Source organism: Carcharodon carcharias, chromosome 14 (assembly GCF_017639515.1).
Source record: "Carcharodon carcharias isolate sCarCar2 chromosome 14, sCarCar2.pri, whole genome shotgun sequence".
NCBI lineage: Eukaryota > Metazoa > Chordata > Chondrichthyes > Lamniformes > Lamnidae > Carcharodon > Carcharodon carcharias.
In genome coordinates, this window is record NC_054480.1 from 23513919 (window position 1) to 23535109 (window position 21191).

Consider the following 21191-nt stretch of genomic DNA (forward strand, 5'->3'; position numbering starts at 1 on the left):
CCACCAGGCACCCGGGCCCAATGCAACACCTGTGTTGATCATTTTCAATTGGGACACTAATCAAACAGTAAAACCAGAAATTGAAGAGAATTATTGTCTCAGACTTCAGGGAGTTCCTGCTAAACAAATATTTTAAGCAGAGGAACATAGTGATATAATTTCCTCTTTTTACTATATCATGTGTTACTAGGAAACCACTGAGTTTAATCCCTAGGGCTGGATGGCTCCTAATGTATTCCTGTTGCTGGGAATGTTTCTCAAGGATGGGCAGGGAACTAGATCAGCTGCCCATACTACGGAGATGGACAGCCGATTAAGGCCCCAATTAAAGACAATTTTGCTGCCTCCTCAGTATCTTGCCGCTGACGGAACTATCACCTCCCCTGCCACGAGCAGAGGGTGCTATCTCAATGGAGGTGGCCGCCCTCTGGCAGGTTGGGGGAAGTCTTCGGCATCGGAAATTCCATGCCCCAATGACAGGGCCGCGGATATCAAAGACCCACGGCCCAAAGTGATCCACCGGAGAGGTTTCCTCTTCGCTCAGAGGCACTACTGCTTTTGCTCCTTGTCAGTTTATAATTTCATGAACACCCCTGAGGGCACTTCCAGGTAAAGGTGCCCTTATGGTCCCTGACCTGCTTCAGCAGCACCAACTCCCCAGATCTGAAGGCCATCTGATTGGGCTGGCAGCATTAAGAGTTCACCCACCATCCTTTATAGGACAGCAAACATGGAGGCAACCAATTAGGAGGCCGCATCTGTCAAGATTGTGCCAACAGGCATGCTTCCAGCAAGTACAGGCTCAGGAACAACCCCCCCCCACCCCCTCCAAATCAGTGCCAGTATCAGAGTCCCTAAGCCTGCGGTGAAATCCAGACCCTGGTCTTTAATTAATCCAGGTCACTGCAGTTAGTCTCCATAGAAAAACTGCCCAGGATTCCAACCCCGGAGTTATACTCAATGATCCCTGCTGCAGTTTGCATTTATGGGCATCGGATGAGGGAGAATCAGGGCCAAGTGTGATCCACCTCTCATCCTGCCTATTGAGTGAGGGTAACGAAGGGTGATTGATGTTCTGGGCTATACCACCCTAGCAAGGGTAGAAGAGAAAAATCAGAAAAAAACCTTACAGATATTGTGGGGCCCAGATTAAAATACAAACAAACATTCTATGTACTGCAAGACAACTCAAAGAATTGTTCAGAATAGGAACAGAAAGTCTGGAGTTACAGAAAGTCATTTCCGCCAACAACCCTGCTCTATGCAGAGTTCACTAATGAACACTGATATAACACCCTAGCCTAGCAGCTTAACTTGTTCATCCTCTGCTTCACCAAGTTCTTTCCTCTACTTTTCATGGCCTCAATCCTCCACCCTTCTCCATAAATATTGATCCAGTTCCCTTTAAAGACTGTCAGTGGCGTTATGAAACACTCGCTGCTTAAATGGGTGGAGGAAGACAACACTCAAGAAGGTTAAGAGCATGCAGGACATAGAAGTTCACTTGTTCAGCACTTCTGCCATTTGACTGTTCGTACATTGTATAGAGCCTGTCTAATGATGGACAATCTACAAGACACACTGCAGAAGTCACCAGTTACCTTGGCAGTACTTCTCCCGTGACCATTGAGAAGGACAGATGCACAATCCAGGTTCAGGAAACCAGTGCCCGATCATTTCTGGGTCCCAACCCCGAGCCACTTTCAATGCAACTACACAATTTTTAAATACAAAGGCCCTAATTGGCCCGGAGGTGAGTTAGGCACCCAATTAGTAGTGCAGGGCACTGCCCAGAGGCAGAAATTAGTTCTGGAGAGTGATTTTCAAAGGCAGACAGAAGCTATGACTGGGCGTGCTTTTGCCTGGAGGAATGGAACAGGCAGGAGAGCAAAGAAGCCAGAAGTCCAAACAAGTCCAAATGGTCAGTCACCAGGTACCTCATGTGCACTTCAAGTGATAGCAATTTAGTGCTACCTCATGAGCCCTTCAGTCTGACTAGTCTTTTTACTCCCCACCAGCACCACCACAAGATCTTAAATTAGCAGTCACAATCAGTAATACCTCCCTGCTGTGATCCTGACATCTGGGCACTAATGCACACCAGGCCATTTGGTCTTCACATTCTAACCCATAAAAATATGATTCTGCCCCTCTCCAGCCTGTTAACAAGCTCTTCAATGAGTTTAACAGCAAGTTAATTGGGAGCAGGCCGCTTGCTGGCTCCCCTCCCACCACCCTTCTTTTAAAAATTTTACCTGACACAAAGGCGTTGGAAGACCAACACGCCATCTAGGAATGCCCACTCCCAACATCATGCGTAATTGAAAATCCAGCCCATAATTTCACGGGCACATTGTTACCTTCAAATTATATGCCATCCTAAATTTGACATACATCAGTGCCATGGGAACACCATCACCACAAGGACCACAGCAATTCAAGGAAAAAGTCTACTCCACCCTCTCAAGGCAACTAGGAGTGTGCTATAAAGGTGTGGCCCATATAAGTGGCACCCACAATTCAGGAGGTTTTTTTTTAAAACTTACTCCGTTATCCTATGGGGAAAAAAAAACTTTTAATCATCTCTAACCTTGCCTGAGGTTTGGGAATTTTTCACTTGTGTGTTCATAGTTTAAGCTAAATACATTGCTTACTTCAACCTCCTTGTTGCTTTGCATTGTTTTCAAGACTGGTGTCATGCCTCCTCGCCCAGCCTTTTGTTCTTCTAATGAAAATAGGTTCAGCCACTTGACTGGATCTTCACACTAGTTACGCAAACTTGCTCACATTCTTTCACTTGTGCCAAAAAGCCTTAGGCCCCTGTCACCCTTGTGAATGAATACCCATCTCCCATCATCATCACGCAGACTGACATTCTCTGAGGGAATTGCATTTGGCAAACCAACAGAAAAATATAGAGAATTAGAAGTTTTCTTAACAAAATTAAGCTTATGTTGTCCAGTGAAATTTCAGGAACTTCAATGGCGATTAATTCAGGGGTTAATTCAAAGTTTCAATACATGAGTTAATTCCAATGAAGAGTGAATGTCAGTATAAGTGCGATAGGTCAAATCACCACCTCCTTTAAAATAATTTCAATGTTTCTACGGTAATTATGTGGTTTATGTGTAAACAGTTTTAGATTTGTCCCAGTGAAACTTCTGTAGGGACTCAGTCTAAGGACTGAACTGTTATTTTAATGGCTATGATTGTAAATTGACACATAATGCCCATGTCTGCTTTGTGTGCTATGTTATTTATGTCAATATTTTGGAAATATACATATAGCACCAAGTACCTGTAATAGTAGAAATGTGGACTCCTAAACAGAGGCTCATCTGCAAGTGCTTGCATTGAACACCATTTAGATTCAAATATAAAAGCAAAGAACTGCAGATGCTGGAAATCCAAAACAAAAACAGAAACAGAAATACCTGGAAAAACTCAGCAGGTCAAGCAGCATCGGTGGAGAAGAGCACAGTTGACGTTTCGAGTCCTCATGACCCTTCAACAGAACTAAGTAAAAATAGGAAAGGGGTGAAATATAAGCTGGTTTAAGGGGGGGGGGGTTGTTGGGACAAGAAGCCAGTAATAGGTGGAGATAGCCAAAATATGTCGCAGACAAAAGGACAAAGAGGTGTTGAAGGTGGTGATATTATCTAAAGGAATGTGCTAATTAAGGGTAGAAAGCAGGACAAACAAGGCACAGATAGTGGGGATGGGGTGAGTGAAGGAATACCAAAAAGGCTAAAAGGTAGAGATAAAACAATGGGTGGAAATACATTTAAAAATAATGGAAATAGGTGGGAAAAGAAAAATCTATATAAATTATTGGAAAAAACAAAAAGGAGGGGGAAGAAATGGAAAGGGAGTGGGGATGGAGGAGAGAGTTCATGATCTAAAGTTGTTGAACTCAGTATTCAGTCCGGAAGGCTGTAAAGTGCCTAGTCGGAAGATGAGGTGCTGTTCCTCCAGTTTGCGTTGAGCTTCACTGGAACAACGCAGCAAGCCAAGGACAGACATGTGGGCATGAGAGCAGGGTGGAGTGTTGAAATGGCAAGCGACAGGGAGGTCTGGGTAATGCTTGCAAAGCGGTCACCCAGTCTGCGTTTGGTCTCTCCAATGTAGAGGAAACTGCATTGGGAGCAACGAATGCAGTAGCCTAAGTTGAGGGAAGTGCAAATGAAATGCTGCTTCGCTTGAAAGGAGTGTTTGGGCCCTTGGACGGTGAGGAGAGAGGAAGTGAAGGGGCAGGTGTTGCATCTTCTGCTGTTGAATGGGAAGGTGCCGTGGGAGGGGGTTGAGGTGTCAGGGGTGATGGAGGAGTGGACCAGGGTGTCCCGGAGGGAACTATCCCTATGGAATGCCACCGGGGGGGTGTGAAGGGAAGATGTGTTTGGTGGTGGCATCATGCTGGAGTTGGCGGAAATGGCGGAGGATGATCCTTTGAATGTGGAGGCTGGTGGGGTGATAAGTGAGGACAAGGGGGACCCTATCATGTTTCTGGGAGGGAGGAGAAGGCGTGAGGGCGGATGCGCAGGAGATGGGCCAGACACGGTTGAGGGCCCTGTCAACCACCGTGGGTGGAAAACCTCGGTTAAGGAAGAAGGAAGGCATGTCAGAGGAACTGTTTTTGAAAGTGGCATCATCGGAACAGATGCGACGGAGGCGAAGGAATTGAGAGAATGGGATGGAGTCCTTACAGGAAGTGGGGTGTGAGGAGCCGTAGTCAGGGTAGCTGTGGGAATCGGGAGGCTTGTAATGGATTCAATTACTCTTTAGGGTAATTCTGTTGGCATCAGCTGTGGCTCTCTTGCCTCTGTCAGAACTTGAACAAACATCTACACTGATGTTCCAATACAAAACTGAGGGAGGGCAGTGCTTTCTTTCAGAAGTGATGCTAAACCAGGGGCTTGTCTACATTCTCAGGTGGACTTAAGAGATGTCAATGCTCTATTTTGAAGAGGAGCAGGGGAGTTATGCCAATTGATCTATTAAACCCTTAAATCAATATCACTAAAAACAGATTATCTGGTTGTTACCATTTTGTTGTTTGACCTCGACTGCCTTCAAAATTGGTGCTCCTGTTTACAAATTCTTCCACTGCACCACCCCATGCTACCACACAACCTCCTCCCCAGCCCCAAGGCTCCCAACTTTAGCCTCCAATGCATCACTGTAACACATCCTGCTCTCTGAGCCCCACACCCTAGACATCTCTCCTAAAAAGTCTCCTCCTTTCTACTCCTCTCCCTTTTTTCAAAAAAGGTCTCCTCGAAATCTATCCCTTCCATTTTGCTTTCTGTCACCTCTTCCGACCCTTCTATCACTGCTCAGCATTTACTAAGTGCCTTGGGAGAATTATACACTAACAATGCTACATAATGTTGTGTTATTTTCCCTTGAATGGAGAAGGCAATGACACTTTTAGAGCTCATGCTTGGCATAAACGGACATTAGATTGACTGAATTCCAGTTATGCGTTCAATAATTCTATGTAATACATCCCTAAACACTGAAAATGCTATTATCAGCTGAATAATGTTTCACTTGTGAACAGCACGCGGGCATATTGCACTGAAATAAGATAAATTGCCCATAAGTCTGAAAGAGCAGAAGTCCTTTTAAATTGACCAGAGGCTGTGAATTTAACTTTCTAAATGGATTACTTGGTTGGCATTCAAGGAATGCATGCAATGTGTGCAGTAGTTATACAGAGCTACTTTAGCGCCAGACACCAGACACATTAAAAGGTAAACTGTGGTTACGTTTTTTTAGCTTCTCTTCCACCAAAAGAGTCAACACATAACTCCAACTGATTGTACAACATCCCAAACATTGAGAGCCCTCATTTAGAGGCTGAACGTTGTACAAAGGGAATACTGACCTTTTAGGGTCATTTTCCATTCCCCACAACATACAAATCACTTTGATGACAAGAAGAAATAAACATTTTTTCCCTCAAATCCAGTAACTTTATAACTAAAGTTAACCAGGAGAAAATGGCAAGAAGGTTCTGTTCTTGCTGTCGATACAGTATTGGGCAGGGGGGGAGGGGGGAAGCATTGGCAGGGGTTGGGGGGGGGGGGGTGCAGGGGGAGATTAAGGCTTTGACATTCATAAAGCCTTTGAGATTAACATACCAGAGCTGTCCTCAAGTTAAGGCTGCGCAATAAAATCACAACACCCTCCCTCCTGTCACCCATTTATTCCCAATTCAACTTATTATTCAGGTGCCTTCTTTACTTAGTTGACATAGCCAGATTGCATTCCACAATAAACCCGAGTTGAATGCCTCCTTTACATTATTGAAGCAGTTTCTTTGGCATGCTTGTGCTAAAGAATCTGCTTGCAATATTGTAAGATATATCGTGAAGCAGCAAGTTGGTCCTTGGACAGAGATATTGATGGCATATGCCTCAGGCAGCAGCCTTTTACTATTACCAAGTGAGCAATACCTATCCTTAAAAAGGTAATAAAAACTCAACAGGTCTGACAGCATCTGTGGAGAGAGAAACAGAGTTAACGTTTCAAGTCCGTCCGCTTCTTCTTCAGAGCCATGCAGACTCGAAATGTTAACTCTGCTTCTCTCTCTACAGATACTGCCAGACCTGCTGAGATTTTCAGCATTTTCTGTTTTTATTTTAGATTTCCAACATCTGCAGTATTTTGCTCCCAACCTGAAGGTGATCTATTAGTTCCGGTGTCAGCTCTGGCTCAATTGGTAGCACACTTGCATCTGAGTCAGAAAGTTGTGGGTTCAAGTCCCATTCAAGAACCTGAGCACAAAAATCATCGCTGAAATTCCAGCATAGTACTGAGGTAGTGCAGTACTGTCAGAGGTGCCGTCTTTTGGAAGAAACATTTAATGAAGGCCTCATCTGCCCCCCACCCAGGTGGATGTAAAAAAAATCACAAGCCACTATTGCGAAGAAGAGCAAGGGAGTTCTCCCTGTAGTCCTGGCCAATATTTACTCCTCGATCAACATCACAAAAAACTGATTATCTAGCCATTATCACATTGCTTGATGGTGGGAGTTCATTGTGTGCAAATTAGCTGCCACATTTCCTGCATTAAAACTGTGACTACTCTTCAAAAGTACAGGGGCACACCCCAAGTTTGGCTATCCAAAAACCAGACATTTTTGTAATAGCGCGCTGGTCTACTTCTGGGGTCTGTATTATTGATTATCTTTTGGCCTAGTTTTTCCCCAGTCCTCTTCCTTCACTGAGTCCGTCCAGACTGTCTCTCTCAGAAAGAGGAACCTACACTTTTGTGTTCCTGTTGTGGAGTAGAATCATTCTCCCGGTCTTCCAGGGGAATATTTTCCTCAGGATTTCCTTGCTCTTGGCTTTTCTCCACCAGGCATCTTTCAAATGTGGGTGAGGATATGGCAATGGGGCAAGAGAAATGCACAACTGCTGGAGAACGCAATCTGACTCTGCCAGCCTCAGGGTCACTATCGTCATCGACCACACTGCCCAGGAAAGGCGATCAGGCTTTTGGGACTGCTCCTTCATTTGCAGTTTGAAGCTTCTGATGAGGTCAGGTCCTTGGCTCAAGAGAGCATTGGATGGAAGTATCTGCTTTTGGGTTAACCTGGATCTCGAACTCTTTAGTATTTGCTTCAGGGTCTTTAGTCCATTCACGGTCTTTGTTAGTTTCAGGTACTGTACAGGTTGGACTTCCAAAATCTGGGGAAATCTGAAATTTGGCATGGCGTTGGTCCCAAGGGGTGCCAGATTTGGAACACTGTATCTGTACTAGAATGCCTCAAAATGCTTTACAGCCATTCAGTCGTCGTGAAAGTCGTTATATAAATGCAAGTCTTTCTTTCTCTCTTACGGTCCAGCAATGCTACTGAAGGCAAAACAGTGTGACAAAGGCAGACTCAGGCTGCTTCTGAGCATTGATGCAAAGACACCATTCTTTTTGGCAACTAACGCTCTACTGGAATGATGGACTCAGTCAATTAAATGTTACTAGTATAGTAATGCTAACTCTGGAGACTTTGTCTACAAAAAATGATTCTATGTCACCATTTTAACATGTGCAATCCACAACCATAGGAGGGACAGAGATAGTAAGAGCATTTTTTTTCCTTAAACAAGGAAGAAGGTGCTACCAAAGTCATAGTGAAAGAAGAGGTAGCTGAGTCACTGGATGGGCTAAAAATCAGTATAGAGGAGGTATTAGATAGGCTGGCTGTACTTAAATTTGATAAGGCATCACGACCAGATGGGATGCATCGGAGGACACTGAGGGATGTAAGGGTGGAAATTGCAGAGGCACTGGCCATAATTTTCCACACTTCCTCGGAGGGTAGTGCTAGAGGTGTGAAGATGTGCAAATGTTACATTCTTGTTCAAAAAATGGTGTAAGGATAAACCCAGCAACCGCAGTCAGTTCAACCTCAATGGTGGAAAGCTTTTAAAAATGATAATCCAGGACAAAATTAGGGCAACTAAGGATGGACAATAAATGCCAGTCTTGCCAGCAACACCAACATCCCTTAAACAAATCAAAAAGTCATTTGGACAAGTGTGGACTAATTAAGGAAAGCCAGGACAGATTTGTTAAAGGCAAATCATGTTTAACTAGCTTGATTGAGTTTTATGACGAGGTAACAGAGAGGATTGATGAGTGTAATGCAGTTGATGTGGTGTGTATTAAATGCCTTTTGGAGGTCCATGAAGTGCCATGTGACAGGCTTGTCAGTAAAGCTGAAGCCCATGAAATAAAAGGGACAGTGGTAGCATGGATACAAAGTTGGCCGAGGGGCAGGAGACATAGTGGTGAATGGTTGTTCTTCAGATTGGAGGAAGGTGTACAGTGAGGTTCCCCAGGAGTCATTACTTGGACCACTGCTTTTCTTGATATATATTAATAATCTAAACTTGAGTATAAAAGGCAAAATTTCAAAATTTGAAGATGACACAAAACTTGGAAATATTGTGAATTGAGAGGAGAATTATGATAGTCTTAAAGTATATATACAGGTTGGTGGAGTGGGCAGCTATGTGTTAGATGAACTTTTGGTAAGATGAACGAGGAGAGGCAATATAAAGAGTATACCCTTGAGGGGGCAGGGAACACAGAGACCTGGGAGTGTATGTGCACAAATCGTTGAAGGCAGCAGGGTAGTTTGAGAAAGTAATTAAAAAGGCAAGGCACACAGGATCCTGGACTTTATGAATAGAGGGTATAAATGCAAGGAAGTTATAATCAACATTTATAAAACACTAGTTCAGCCTCAACTGAAGTATTATGTCAACTGCTGGGCAGCACAATTTAGGGAGGATGTAAAGGTGTTAGAGGGCAGAGATGATTTATGAGAATGAGGGATTTCAGTTACATGGATACCTTGAAGAAGCTGGTGTTATTTTCCTTAAAAGAAGATACATTGAAAAAAGATTTGATAAATTATGAGATTCAAAATTACGAGGTATCTAGGTGGAGGGTTGACAACCAGAGGATACAGATTTAAGATAAATAGCAAAAGAAACAACAGCAACATGAGAAAAGACATTTTTATAGTGAGCGGTCAGGATCTGGGATGTACTGCTTGATAGTACGGTGGGAGTCAGGTTCAACTGTGGCTTTTAAAAGGGGATTTATATCTAAAGAGAAAAAAAAAATACAGGGCAATGGGTAAAGGACAGGGGAGTGAGACTAGCTGAGTTGCTCTTGCAGAAAGCATGAAAGGCTGAATGGCACCTTCTGTGCTGTAACCATTCTATGATTACATATGATGTGTGATGAATAACAACCACCATTAATGGCACAGTTTGGTGTGTTTTACAATTGCCAGTGCTGACAAACTATCAATATGACACCACATTACAGATCCATGATTGAGCATAATCAGGAACTGACAGGCGAAAGATATGGATGTGTTGCAATCAAAAAGGATGACTTGCAGTTCAGAACTGGGATAGTCTTAAGGTGGATGAATAACTACAATCTGTTGTGTCATTCCAGAAAACGTATACAACACAAGTAATAGTGTAAATCCAATATCTAAATCTTATTCCTCACTTTTAAAAATAATACACAATAATGCAACAAGGGCACACTGTAGGACTGAACATTTTAGGTTAACCTGCAGCCCAAAAAACGGTCTACCTTACTTCAACGTGGTTCCTGTAAAATGCCTACTATCTTAACTCTATAAAGTAATTCCATCTCTCGTGTTTCTCAAATTAGTCCTCCCGTGATATGTTATTGGGCTCCATTCTTGCCTAAATGGAATTGTACAGCTGGTTGTAGGTTGGGATTTGAAGAGTAAAATCGACAGCTTTTCTTTTGGTGAGGGTTCGAAATTGTTCAGCCTTCCTCTCCATTGTATCTAGTGATTGTGATTGTTTAAAGTTCCTCCTTCTCAGAATCATAGAATCACTCAGTGCAGAAGAGGCCCTTCGGCCCATTGAGTCTGCACCAACATGTGAGAAAACACCTGACCTACCTACCTAATCCCATTTACCAGCACTTGGCCCATAGCCTTGAATGTTATGACGTGCCAAGTGCTCATCCAGGTACTTTTTAAAGGATGTGAGGCAACCCACCTCCGTCACCCTCCCAGGCAGCGCATTTCAGACCGCCACCACCCTCTGGGTAAAAAAGTTTTTCCCTATGGACAGGGAATGGTGGGAAACCCATTCCTAGGTTTTGGCCAATGCCAGTTGCTGGTAACCAAGCAATAAGATATAAAATATACATCTTAAGGAAATATACGTAGATTCATCCAAAAGGTGGGCCAAATTAAACAAAACTACATCCAGCAAAACAAGCTAGTGTCAGCACTGCCCTAGTTTGAACTAAATAATAGATGATAAATATGAAGAGCTTGTTATGGGATGTGCAGAGATCCTGTAAGTTACTTTTGATCATTGGTGCAATGGAAACATTGAACAAAACTTACGAGCGGAATTGAAAGAGACCTAATTTTATTTACATGAGGATTCAGAATAAACACACTCCTGGCTATGTGCTGCTTGAAAGCAATTGAACTGATAATCCCTCAATTACATCATTGAAACCGAGTATGTCGGATCCACAGAAGTGTAAAACTAGCTTGAATTTCAGAAACTGACCTTAACTAGAATGGCTCCAGCATCATTAATTTTTAACTCATATTTTTTAATCCTGGAATTTAATGGGGGCAATGCTATCATGTAACATATTAACACTCTTATCCAAGTCACAACTATCCTGACCTGAAAATATAACACCGTTCCTTGATCTGCATTGGGGCAAAATCATGAAACAGCAATATGGGAGCACCTTCAACACATGGACTTCAGCGGTTTAAAGTGGCGACTCACCATCACTTTCTCAAGGACAGTTAGGGATGGGCAATAACTGCTGGCCTTGCCAATAATGCCCACATCCAATGAATAAATAATAATTTTTAAAAATCCTCTCTCTGCTGTATTTAATGGAAACATAAACTTATTTTAAATGGGTTAATGCCACTAATAGCAGAGAGAGGATGTGCTAAGCCTTGGTATAATCACATCACTCTCAGTCATATCCAGGCTTTAATCTCATCACTGAAACATTTCAATTAAATTCACATATGGAGTGAAACTCCATTGGGTGAACTCACCGGGTCACTGAGTGACATGGAATGGCCAATTCTGGTATAATTTGCCGAGCAACACACAGTGACTTAATGGGCCACTACCAAACATCAAGAGTGCATGGTATGCATAACAATTGATTCAGCAAGCATTCAGCTTACAATACATCGCAAACCATTAGTTGGCTTCTCAGCACTGCAGTGCAATTTCTTATCTTGCTAACATTCTCCTCCTCCTCCTCTATTCCTGAAAGTGTTAACTCCTTGCTGGGCTAATCGACTTTCAGGACTTTGCTCAAATCGTTATTCTTGATGTGTAAGCTTCAACATTATCATTAGGCTAATCAGCATTGACTGTGAAGATATCAGAGAGCTTGATCCTCTCTTCAGGTAACATCCACACGCACACCTACACAAGCAAACCACCATTGATAGCAACCAGAAACTGAAAGGCTAACAAAATTTGCCTCCCCTAATCCTGAGATGCTGATGCTGTAGGGCCTCGACCCCCACCTCTGTTGCAATCAGTTAACTCTATGCTGACCAGAATCAACCCTGGGTCCTTCTCTATATGTTTGACACAACCACCCATTGGGTGAACTCACTGGGTCACTGGTGAACATACAGTCAAAGGACTGAAAGAAATTGACAATAATATCCATTACACTGGAACAGCTTTCTGCACTATAAACCTACCTGCCCAAGATCAAGTGTAACATTGACTTCATTGTATTCCAGGCCACGAGAGAGAGGAGGACTCTGCCACCAGCGTTCTGTTCCATCAATGGCATTGGTGCTTGGATGCGCTTTATTACTCTCTGCCGTGCAAATATCACAATATTGACCCTATTAAAGAAAGTAACACAGGGTGAGTAAAGTTGTAAGCACCACTTACTTGTCTGTCATCAAAGTCCTTAATAATGCAAAATTCTCAAGTTTCTAAATCAGTCTCATTTGTCAAGTAACAAATTATAATATTAGTACCTAAATGAGTATCTACAGGGTCCAGCATCAACCCAGAATTGTAGCTCACAAAACCTTATCAGCTGATATCCCATGGCATCACTCACAGATGGTCTGAGATCAGAAGCATGGATGTGATGGGTAATTGCTAAGACAGAGCTGTATTTAATATGCTCACTCTTCACAAGGAGGCTGCCCAGGTACACCCTTAAGGAAATGATTTTAAGTGGTACATTCTAGATCAATTAGAGGCTAAATCCAGAAGGAAGTTTTTTCTAAGTTTGTAGTTTCTGCCCTTTGGAGAATCCAAGTTATTGAGATCCAAAAAAAAACAAGCAGAAAGTGACTGGCTTTCTTTCTCTTATTATTTTTTTAAAATAATACTAATTGTTCAAAATACAGCATCTAGAATATGAAGGATGCCTGCTAAATATAAGAACTTTTTGTAAATAGAGATTTAAGTTTCCAATTTGATTCAAATGTGAAAGAAGATTTGGTTATATACTTGAAAAGGAAGAAACTACTGAATCATGGGAAAAGAATAAGATACCAACTGGACATTCTTTCAAAGAGCCAGCAAGGACATGATGGGTCAAATGGCCTTTTCCCTGTGATGTATGGTTCAGTGGCTCAGTTTGTATCAAACATAATGTATTATTCCTATGTGCTATCAGAAATTTTTTGTCACAGCTGGTATATTTGCCTTTCAACAATCCAGTAATAATTCTAAATATTAAAATTAAAAAACAATTTTCAGAGGGGCAAATGAAGAAAATTATAGAAGATGTGGATCACAAGACTAGACGTTGGACAATCTGCCTGTGCCACGCTGTTCATTTCTACACATGAATTTAAGTGAGAATTCCGCTCCTATTTACGCATTTGCCCCACAAGACAATGGCCCATATTTTGCAGCAGTAAAGACAGTGAAAACATCAATGTTCTCCTTCATTTTTCCACTGAAACAGGCAGCAACCTCTGGAGACCGCACATGCTCAGAATAACACAGAAATCCAGAAAATGCTTGTCAGTGATTCTACGCCCCTCCACAGGGTGCATTGTTGAAGCACTCCAGGACTGTAATCAATGGGTCTCACTGTAAAAACCCTTGAAAAAGTTACATCTTGTTCTGGACTTTTAACAGCCATCTAAATTAATTACTACTAAACACCTGCACGGCCCTGAAAAGCTAATTTTACATTATAAATTTGTAGAGATGTTCTCTGTTGCATTCTCCATGGCAATGTCTCAGACAGAGTCAACTTACCAAACATCAGCATGCTTTTCTCTGTGGTATGAATTGTTGTGATTGTTTGAAATTTGACATTCTTGCATTTGTTCTGATGAGTGTGAGATTAAAAGATTTGACAGCCTATTTTCAGCAATATTTGTAGAATGTCAAATTTCTCCAAAAAAATCCACATTTGTTTTAAAAAAGTAAAAAACATTTTTTAAGGAGTTAATTTTTCTTTATCTTAGCCTCTACTTTAATCCAATCATTTGTTACCCGAAAATTGAAATTAAAAGCGAGAGACGTTAAGTGCTTTTAAACTTTCTGGTTTGCTATATGTGAATACTTCAATGTGATTGGCTGCCTAACTGCTTGCCAACATCACTGCTGCTGCATGTCAAAATATCCCCCTGACTTGGCAGCAGTTTTAATCTATTGGGGAAGAGGAACACCATGCCATTGAAATCCTTGATTGCTGTGGGCAGCTTTGTTTGAGACCAGTGCCTGAGGGCCATTGCTTTGCTACTAACCGCAACATCCAGGCCAATGTATACTGTTCAAAAGGCGTTTCCTTATCACAAATTGATACTGCAAAGATTGCATTTCTCGCCCATCCCTACTTACCCCAAGGAGCAACAGTTGGTCTTTATTGCAGTGACTGTGTTTTTATAGCCAAGTGCCTTACTAGGTCAGTTCAGCAGGCACTAAGAGTGTGGGGTCATGTAATGGCTGGACAGAGTGGGGCTGGTAGGATCTCTTCCCTGAATGACATAATTGGGACAAGTTGGGTTTTAATGACAAAACAGTGACAGCATTTTTTCCTGGCTTCTGAATATAAAATGAACAGATTTATTAAATTCAACTTCACAACTTAAAATGGTTAAATTTGAACTCAATCTCTGCATTGTTAGCCCATTACCACATGCCCTAATATATCTAGATGGAATCTTGGATTGGTTAGAGCACAGGAGATGACCATTTGGCCCATCGCATCTGTGCCGGCTTTCTGGACCAGCCTGCATTACATCATTTTGAACCAGATTTAACAACACATTGGGGTTCTCAAATCCAGGGGCTAATTTTCCACGTTGGCACTAAAGGCAGGATTCTTACTCACCAGCCATGAATATTGGGGAAATCGGGATATGCTTCTCACCGTTTTCTCATCCATTATAATTACTCCTTATGTTTTTCAGACTCAACTTTCCCAATTAAGCCATGAATAAGTGCATTACCAGCTGTGATTCTGAACCTTAGGAAACAAAAGAAGGTCCCAGTTTTGATCTGCACTGATATCTCAGCTTGGACTGTAGTGAGGATATCCTAATTGGCCTCAGTCCTTGAGCTAGGAAGGGGATAAAAACATCAGCCAGGATTCACACTCCTAAAAGGAATATTGGGTGATGCAGCTTGGAAAAGGTTTGCATGTATGAAACGTGGGGAGAACAGGATTAGGCTCAGCTCAGCAGGTGAACAACCTATTGACACTAAAGCATAAATTTTCCAAGGATGTGTCTGCGGCAGAAACCTCCCTCACCACAAGGCACATCAGAACAGCACTCTGCCACAATACTCATTGAAGAATGAATGGATATTCATAATTTCCCAACATGCAATGCAAGCAGATAAGTAACCTTGGAGCCCACACACCCTCAAGAAATTTACTCCCTGCTGCCCAGGTTTACCTATGAATAATGACCACTTAATGTAAATGAAGCTGCAGCAATATAGTCTCAAAAATTAATTAAACTATTGTAAGATCATTTTTTCTTTGCTTCTTTTACATGTTGACACCATGCTGAGATACAGGTTACCACTTTCATCTGCACCGAGAAGCTATTCAAAATCCAAGCGGAAAATATGTACATCAATGTCTTCGTAATATTTCAAATGCCTTGGTGTCATCTCCAAAAAAAAAAAACGTGGTTGCATGTTGTGCAAATTAGTTTGGCAATATAGTATTCCACAACTTATTCCTGGATTTATAAAGGCATATAAGGGAGCCCTAACAAAACAGGAGTCAATGGGAATCAGGGGAAAAACTCTCCGCAGGTAGGAGTCATACCTAGCACAAATGGTTGTGGTTGTTGGAGGTCAGTCATCTCAGTTCTAGGACATCACTGCAGGAGTTCCTCAAGGTAATGTCCTAGGCCCAACCATCTTCAGCTGCTTCATCAATGACCTTCCTTCCATCCTAAGCTCAAAAGTGGGGATGTTCGCTGATGATTGCACAATGTTCAGCAGCATTCATGACTCCTCAGGTACTGAAGCAGTCCATGTCCAAATGCAACAAGACCTGGACAATATCCAGGCTTGGCCTGACAAGTGGCAAGTAACATTCGTACCACACAAGTGCCAGGCAATGACCATCTTCACTAAGAGGGAATCTAACCATTTCCCTTTTGACATTCAATGGCATTACCATCACTGAATCCCCCACTTTCAACATTCTGTGGGTTACCATTGTGGCTACAAGAGCAGGTCAGAGGCGAGGAATCCTGCAGCAAGTAACCCACCTCCTGACTCCCCAAAGCCTGTCTACCATCTACAAGGCACAAGTCAGGAGTATGATGGAATACTCCCCAATTGCCTGGATGAGTGCAGTTCCAACAACACTCAAGATGCTTGACACCATCCAGGACAAAGCAGCCTGCCTGATTGGCACCCCAAACATCCACCCCTGACACACAGTAGCAGCAGTGTGTACCAGAGATGCGCTGTAGAAACTCACTAAGCCTCCTTAGACTGCAATTTCCAAACCTACAGACGCTACCATCCAGAAGGACCAAGGCAGCAGATGCATAAGAACACCATCACCTGGAAGATCCCCTCCAAGTCACTCACCATCCTGACTTGGAAATATATTGTGGTTTCTTCACCATTGCTGGGCCAAAATTCTGGAACTCCCTCCCTAACAGCACTGTGAATGTACACACACTACATGGTTCAAGAAGGCAGCAGTTCAAAAAAGCAGCACACCACCACCTTAAGGGCAATTAGGGATGGGCAGTAAGTGCTGGCCTCAGCAGTGATGCTCACATCTCATGAATGAATATTAAAAAAAATGAGTTTGCAGCTCAAGGCCAATTATAAGGAAGGTTTCTTAAAGAAAATGAATTTATTACATGCAATGCCCATGCCTTTGAATGATATCACCAAGGGAAGATGAAGAGGATGCCATGATTAGATTCTTGGGTTGACTTCAGAAGTAACATGCTTGGGTCAGGAAGAGAAGTGACTGCTTTCTTTTGGCTATTTGTTAACTAGAAAAGGAAACAAATGAGGGCAGACCCTCTGAGCTGGAAGATGGAGGAGAGGCTTTGGAAGATTATGGTGTGGCCAAGTGTGTCAGGCGCCATAGTGAAGACAAGGAGCTTGAAGTGTGAGAAATGTGCCACAGTCATAGTGACTTCAATTATTTCCTTTTTAGTGGTAGAAACCTGTTGGAGAAATTCAAACAGGAAATTGTGGGAAACTCGTGAGGTGGCAATATGTTTGAGCACTTTAGCGAGGAAAGGGAGGCAAGAGGGCAGGAGATCACCACCCATGAGTTAGGTTTCAGTCAAAGCTACATCAATCTAATTATCTGCAATAAGGTCACAAATGGTAATGGGCTTGTTTGTGAGCAAACAAATATTTGAAGGGGAAATGCAAAGACGGCCGCTGGCAGTGTCTGATTCAGTAGTGGTAGATGGGGTGAATGGGACAGAATGGAAGTTGGTAAGATCAGCCCCCAGCAGGCTCACTGGGCAGTAAGGTCGGCAAGAGGGCAGGGTCGTGCAGTTGGAGTTGCTGTTCATAATAAGTTGCTTCAATGGCCCTAGTTTCCTGCTAAGGTCCCAGTCTCCTCCTTGGATAAGTCCCTTGCTACAATCCATGTCTTATGCAATCTCTGAAGAGCCGTTGAAGCGTCCATTACAGGTTTATGAGCAGCAATTCCCAACTACTTTATTTTATTCATTCATGGGATGTGGGTGTCACTGGCTAGGCCAACATTTATTGCCCATCTCAAATTGTCCTTGTTCAGAGGGCATTTAAAAGTCAACCACATCGCTGTGGGTCTGGAGTCACACGTAGGCCAGACCAGGTAAGGACGACAGATTTCCTTCCCTAAAGGACATTAGTGGACCAGATGGGTTTTTACAACAATAGTGGATTCATGGTTATCATTAGACTTTTAATTCCAGATTTTTATTGAATTCAAATTCCACCATCTGCCATAGCAGGATTCAAACCCAGCTCCCCAGAGCATTACCCTGGGTCTCTGGATTACTAGTCCAGCGACAATACCACTACGCCATCAGCTCCCCCTAAAACTCTTCTCTTGACAACCTCTTCATCCAGTGAACCTGCTGAGGGCTAACTGTGTCAACCTCCTTGCCACACTCATACCATCCAACACCAACTTCTTCTGGGAAAACCCTTGACACACACCACAGCTGTCATGTAAATGCACTTTTAGTTGAAGTGCATTTGAATAACAGTCTAGGGATGTGGTTGAAGAATGGAGCGTCTTCAAACCTGACAGAAGCTTTCATGTTTCAGTGCTGACCTTTTTGAAATTGTGAATGTGCGTTAAAAACTATCTGGATTAAAAATCATGGAGATAATTGAATTAAGTTTCTGTTTGGTGATGTCGTCACTTGATGAACCCATGGAAGATATGTTGCCTTTCTGGAATATTTCACAGGGATCCCTCTTCCCACTTTATGATTTATAGAGTTCCACCAGAACTCAAGGATCATGTTTCAAATTCATTTAATCACTAAAGGCATCATTGAAGAATATTTGGCTGCTGAACTCCAGGACACATGCAAGATATTGTTTGAGGAATGATTTAGATCATTAAAAGGCACAGCCTCCATTAATACAGCTACACTGTAGCTCTCTCAAAAGGATCAGGAAACAATAGTGAAGTTAATACTCGCTGCATATTTTAATGCATCATTGAAGCAGTGGAACAGTGAAGTTTTATCCCTTAAAACCTCCTGACAGCAGTGATTCAAATTTCCCATTTAATTACAAAGGAAAGTTTCCCATGCATGCCAGGAGTTAAAGCAAGGCTCGTGTTAAGTAGTAAATTCGTGTTATCAGGCACGGGAAAGATTCACAACTGAACTGCATTTTAAAAAGGGACAGTTTAAACTGGACTTTTTAAAATCACAGTTTTTAAAAATTTGAGAATAGACTGTGCCATTGAACTGCCGTTTCTCATTCAGCTATTAGATCTAGTTTGCAAATTAAATGATACTCTGAGGAAAGAGTTAGTATTCTTTAAAACTTCACCTATGTGGCCAGTTGTTGGTTTGAATACCAGAGGTAATGTAGTTGAAATGAAGCACATCACCAGACCCATAAATTGTGACCACATAAGCCAGAGGCTTAAAGGCAAACTGGAATATGTGGAAGGGAAGCAGAGGGTCTCAGACTCCGGTGACTTTGCTTTAGTTTTGTGGTCGGTGCTCCAAGTGGCGAGGAAAGGCACGAAAATCCCTGGCGACCACATCTTCAGAGAAATCCAACAGCAGCCTAAATAAGGCAATAGTTTGGCATTCCGCATTCATGGGAACAAATTGGCGGAGGGAGTTGATAATATTCCGCAGCGGGGCGGGAGGATAAAATGATGCCCGCTGGAAATGCAGATAGAGAGAGGGAAAAAACACTGGAAAGAACCGGGAAGCGGATTGTTTGATGTTAATCTGGGGCCTAAGGGGCAGGGGTTCAAGCTCGGGGGCGGAAGAGACGGCGCATCTGTCGGCACAAGGACGATGGCACACTGCGCCTTGCAGCATTTTATGAATCAAATGTAACCTGTCGTTAGGTGAAGTTGCACCTTCTGATATTGGATCTCTTCCCTCCTCCAAAACGATATCTTGTACTTTTTCTGCACTGCCTTCCAGGTTTCAGAAAACCTTGATCACTTATGGATCGACCCAGGTAACGATTCTAATCAGTTAAAAGCACATTTACCTTAAAACCTTTTTAAAAATATATTTAAAATGAGTTTTCCCTTCTGTAATGCCCAGGGGTCAGGTCCTGTCCTGTTCAACCACAGTGTGGATTTAAAAAAACAAAATAATGGAAATTAAACGATACATTGAAGACTCTGTATTTGAATTTAAACGGTACCAAACGGAACCTGACGATTTTTAAAACAACCTGCATTTGCCCTCAGTTTAAATCGCCAGTGTATCTCGATCAGAACAGGTTCCCATCAGCAGCTAAAAGCTCAAGATGTGACTGCCAGTGTTTACCTTTGCGGTAGAACAAACAGCGTTTAACAGAGTAACATTTGAACTTTAGTAAACATACAAAGACAGATATCAGGATTTAAATGCCAGTATAAATATTACAAAACTGCTCTTTATCTGACCATTGCAGCTCGCTCTTGCTTTGAAAGGCAGAAGGTCCAACTTAAAGCAAACGTGAGGGTGTGTGTGAGTGAGTGAGTGCCGGACTTCTATACCTGGATAGTTTGGCTGGGATCGCCGGATACCGGACCGCCCACGAGTTTACAATACAGATCCTCCACCGGCCTCCCCGTTCCATCCTCCCCGCAAGTGGCCGTGGCTGTGATCTTCGTCCCCTCCGCTAAGTTAAAATAAGGCGGATGCAAGCTGAAGCCGTTGACTCCGTAACCATAGGTGATAACCTCCTGCGCCCAGACCAGCCTGAGGATGCAGCAAACGTTCAAAAGGAGTGTCGCGACTCCTGTGTCCCTCGCCATGTTTCCCGAGTTTGCTCACTGAACCCTGCCTGCGCTCATTGCTGCGGCTGGAACTGAGTGAGCCGCGAACATGCAACTCCCAGAAAAAAGCAGCTCCACCAGGCAGGGCTACCTAATCAACTGATGATGCATCAATCACCCTCCTCCCACCCTCCCTCGCCCACAATCACAATGGAGGTTTGTACCTTGGATTGCGAACAGGAGGGCGTTGCTTCAAACACATACACACACACACACACACACACTGAACATGCCTCCTCCTCCTCCAGCCGCTTGACTTTCACATCATTCACTTTGCAGAAAAAACGTGTTGTGCTCTGCCAATGAAACACCTTCCCCAGTCACTTCCCCCCTTAACCCCAGCTGTAAGTAAAATCGAAAACAAAAGGCTTCTTTGCAACTGATTCAATGTACCTGCTCTACGTTGGAATACATGCCGCTTTATAATGAAGGGAGGCTACATGTTAACCGCGACTTGTGTGAAGAGATTAACAATATAAAAGAAGGATTTGAATTGAATCACACAATTTTGACATTAAAGGTGTCACCCCTGTGTAGGTTACCAGCTGAACACAAGAACCCAGTACTCGCCCGTGGGGTTTAAAAAGTCATAGGTTCTGTCAAAATGGCATCTGGATAGGGAATTGATGGACTTTGGAAGCATTAAGCAGCTATGTTCTTCCTTGTA

The 21191-nt window shown here is 42.8% G+C and overlaps 1 protein-coding gene across 1 annotated transcript in view; it reads right to left on the reverse strand.

Annotated features, from left to right (window-relative positions):
- The window catches only part of lama5 (laminin, alpha 5), a 262194-nt gene extending 241635 nt beyond the window's left edge, over positions 1 to 20559 (reverse strand). The window contains exons 1-2 of the mRNA XM_041204512.1: positions 20243 to 20559; positions 12279 to 12428 (exon numbers count right to left, since the gene is read on the reverse strand). Of these exons, the coding sequence (XP_041060446.1) occupies positions 12279 to 12428; positions 20243 to 20503 (411 nt within the window). The 5' untranslated portion in view covers positions 20504 to 20559. The remainder of the gene's footprint in view (positions 1 to 12278; positions 12429 to 20242) is intronic.
- Positions 20560 to 21191: the final 632 nt, after the last annotated feature.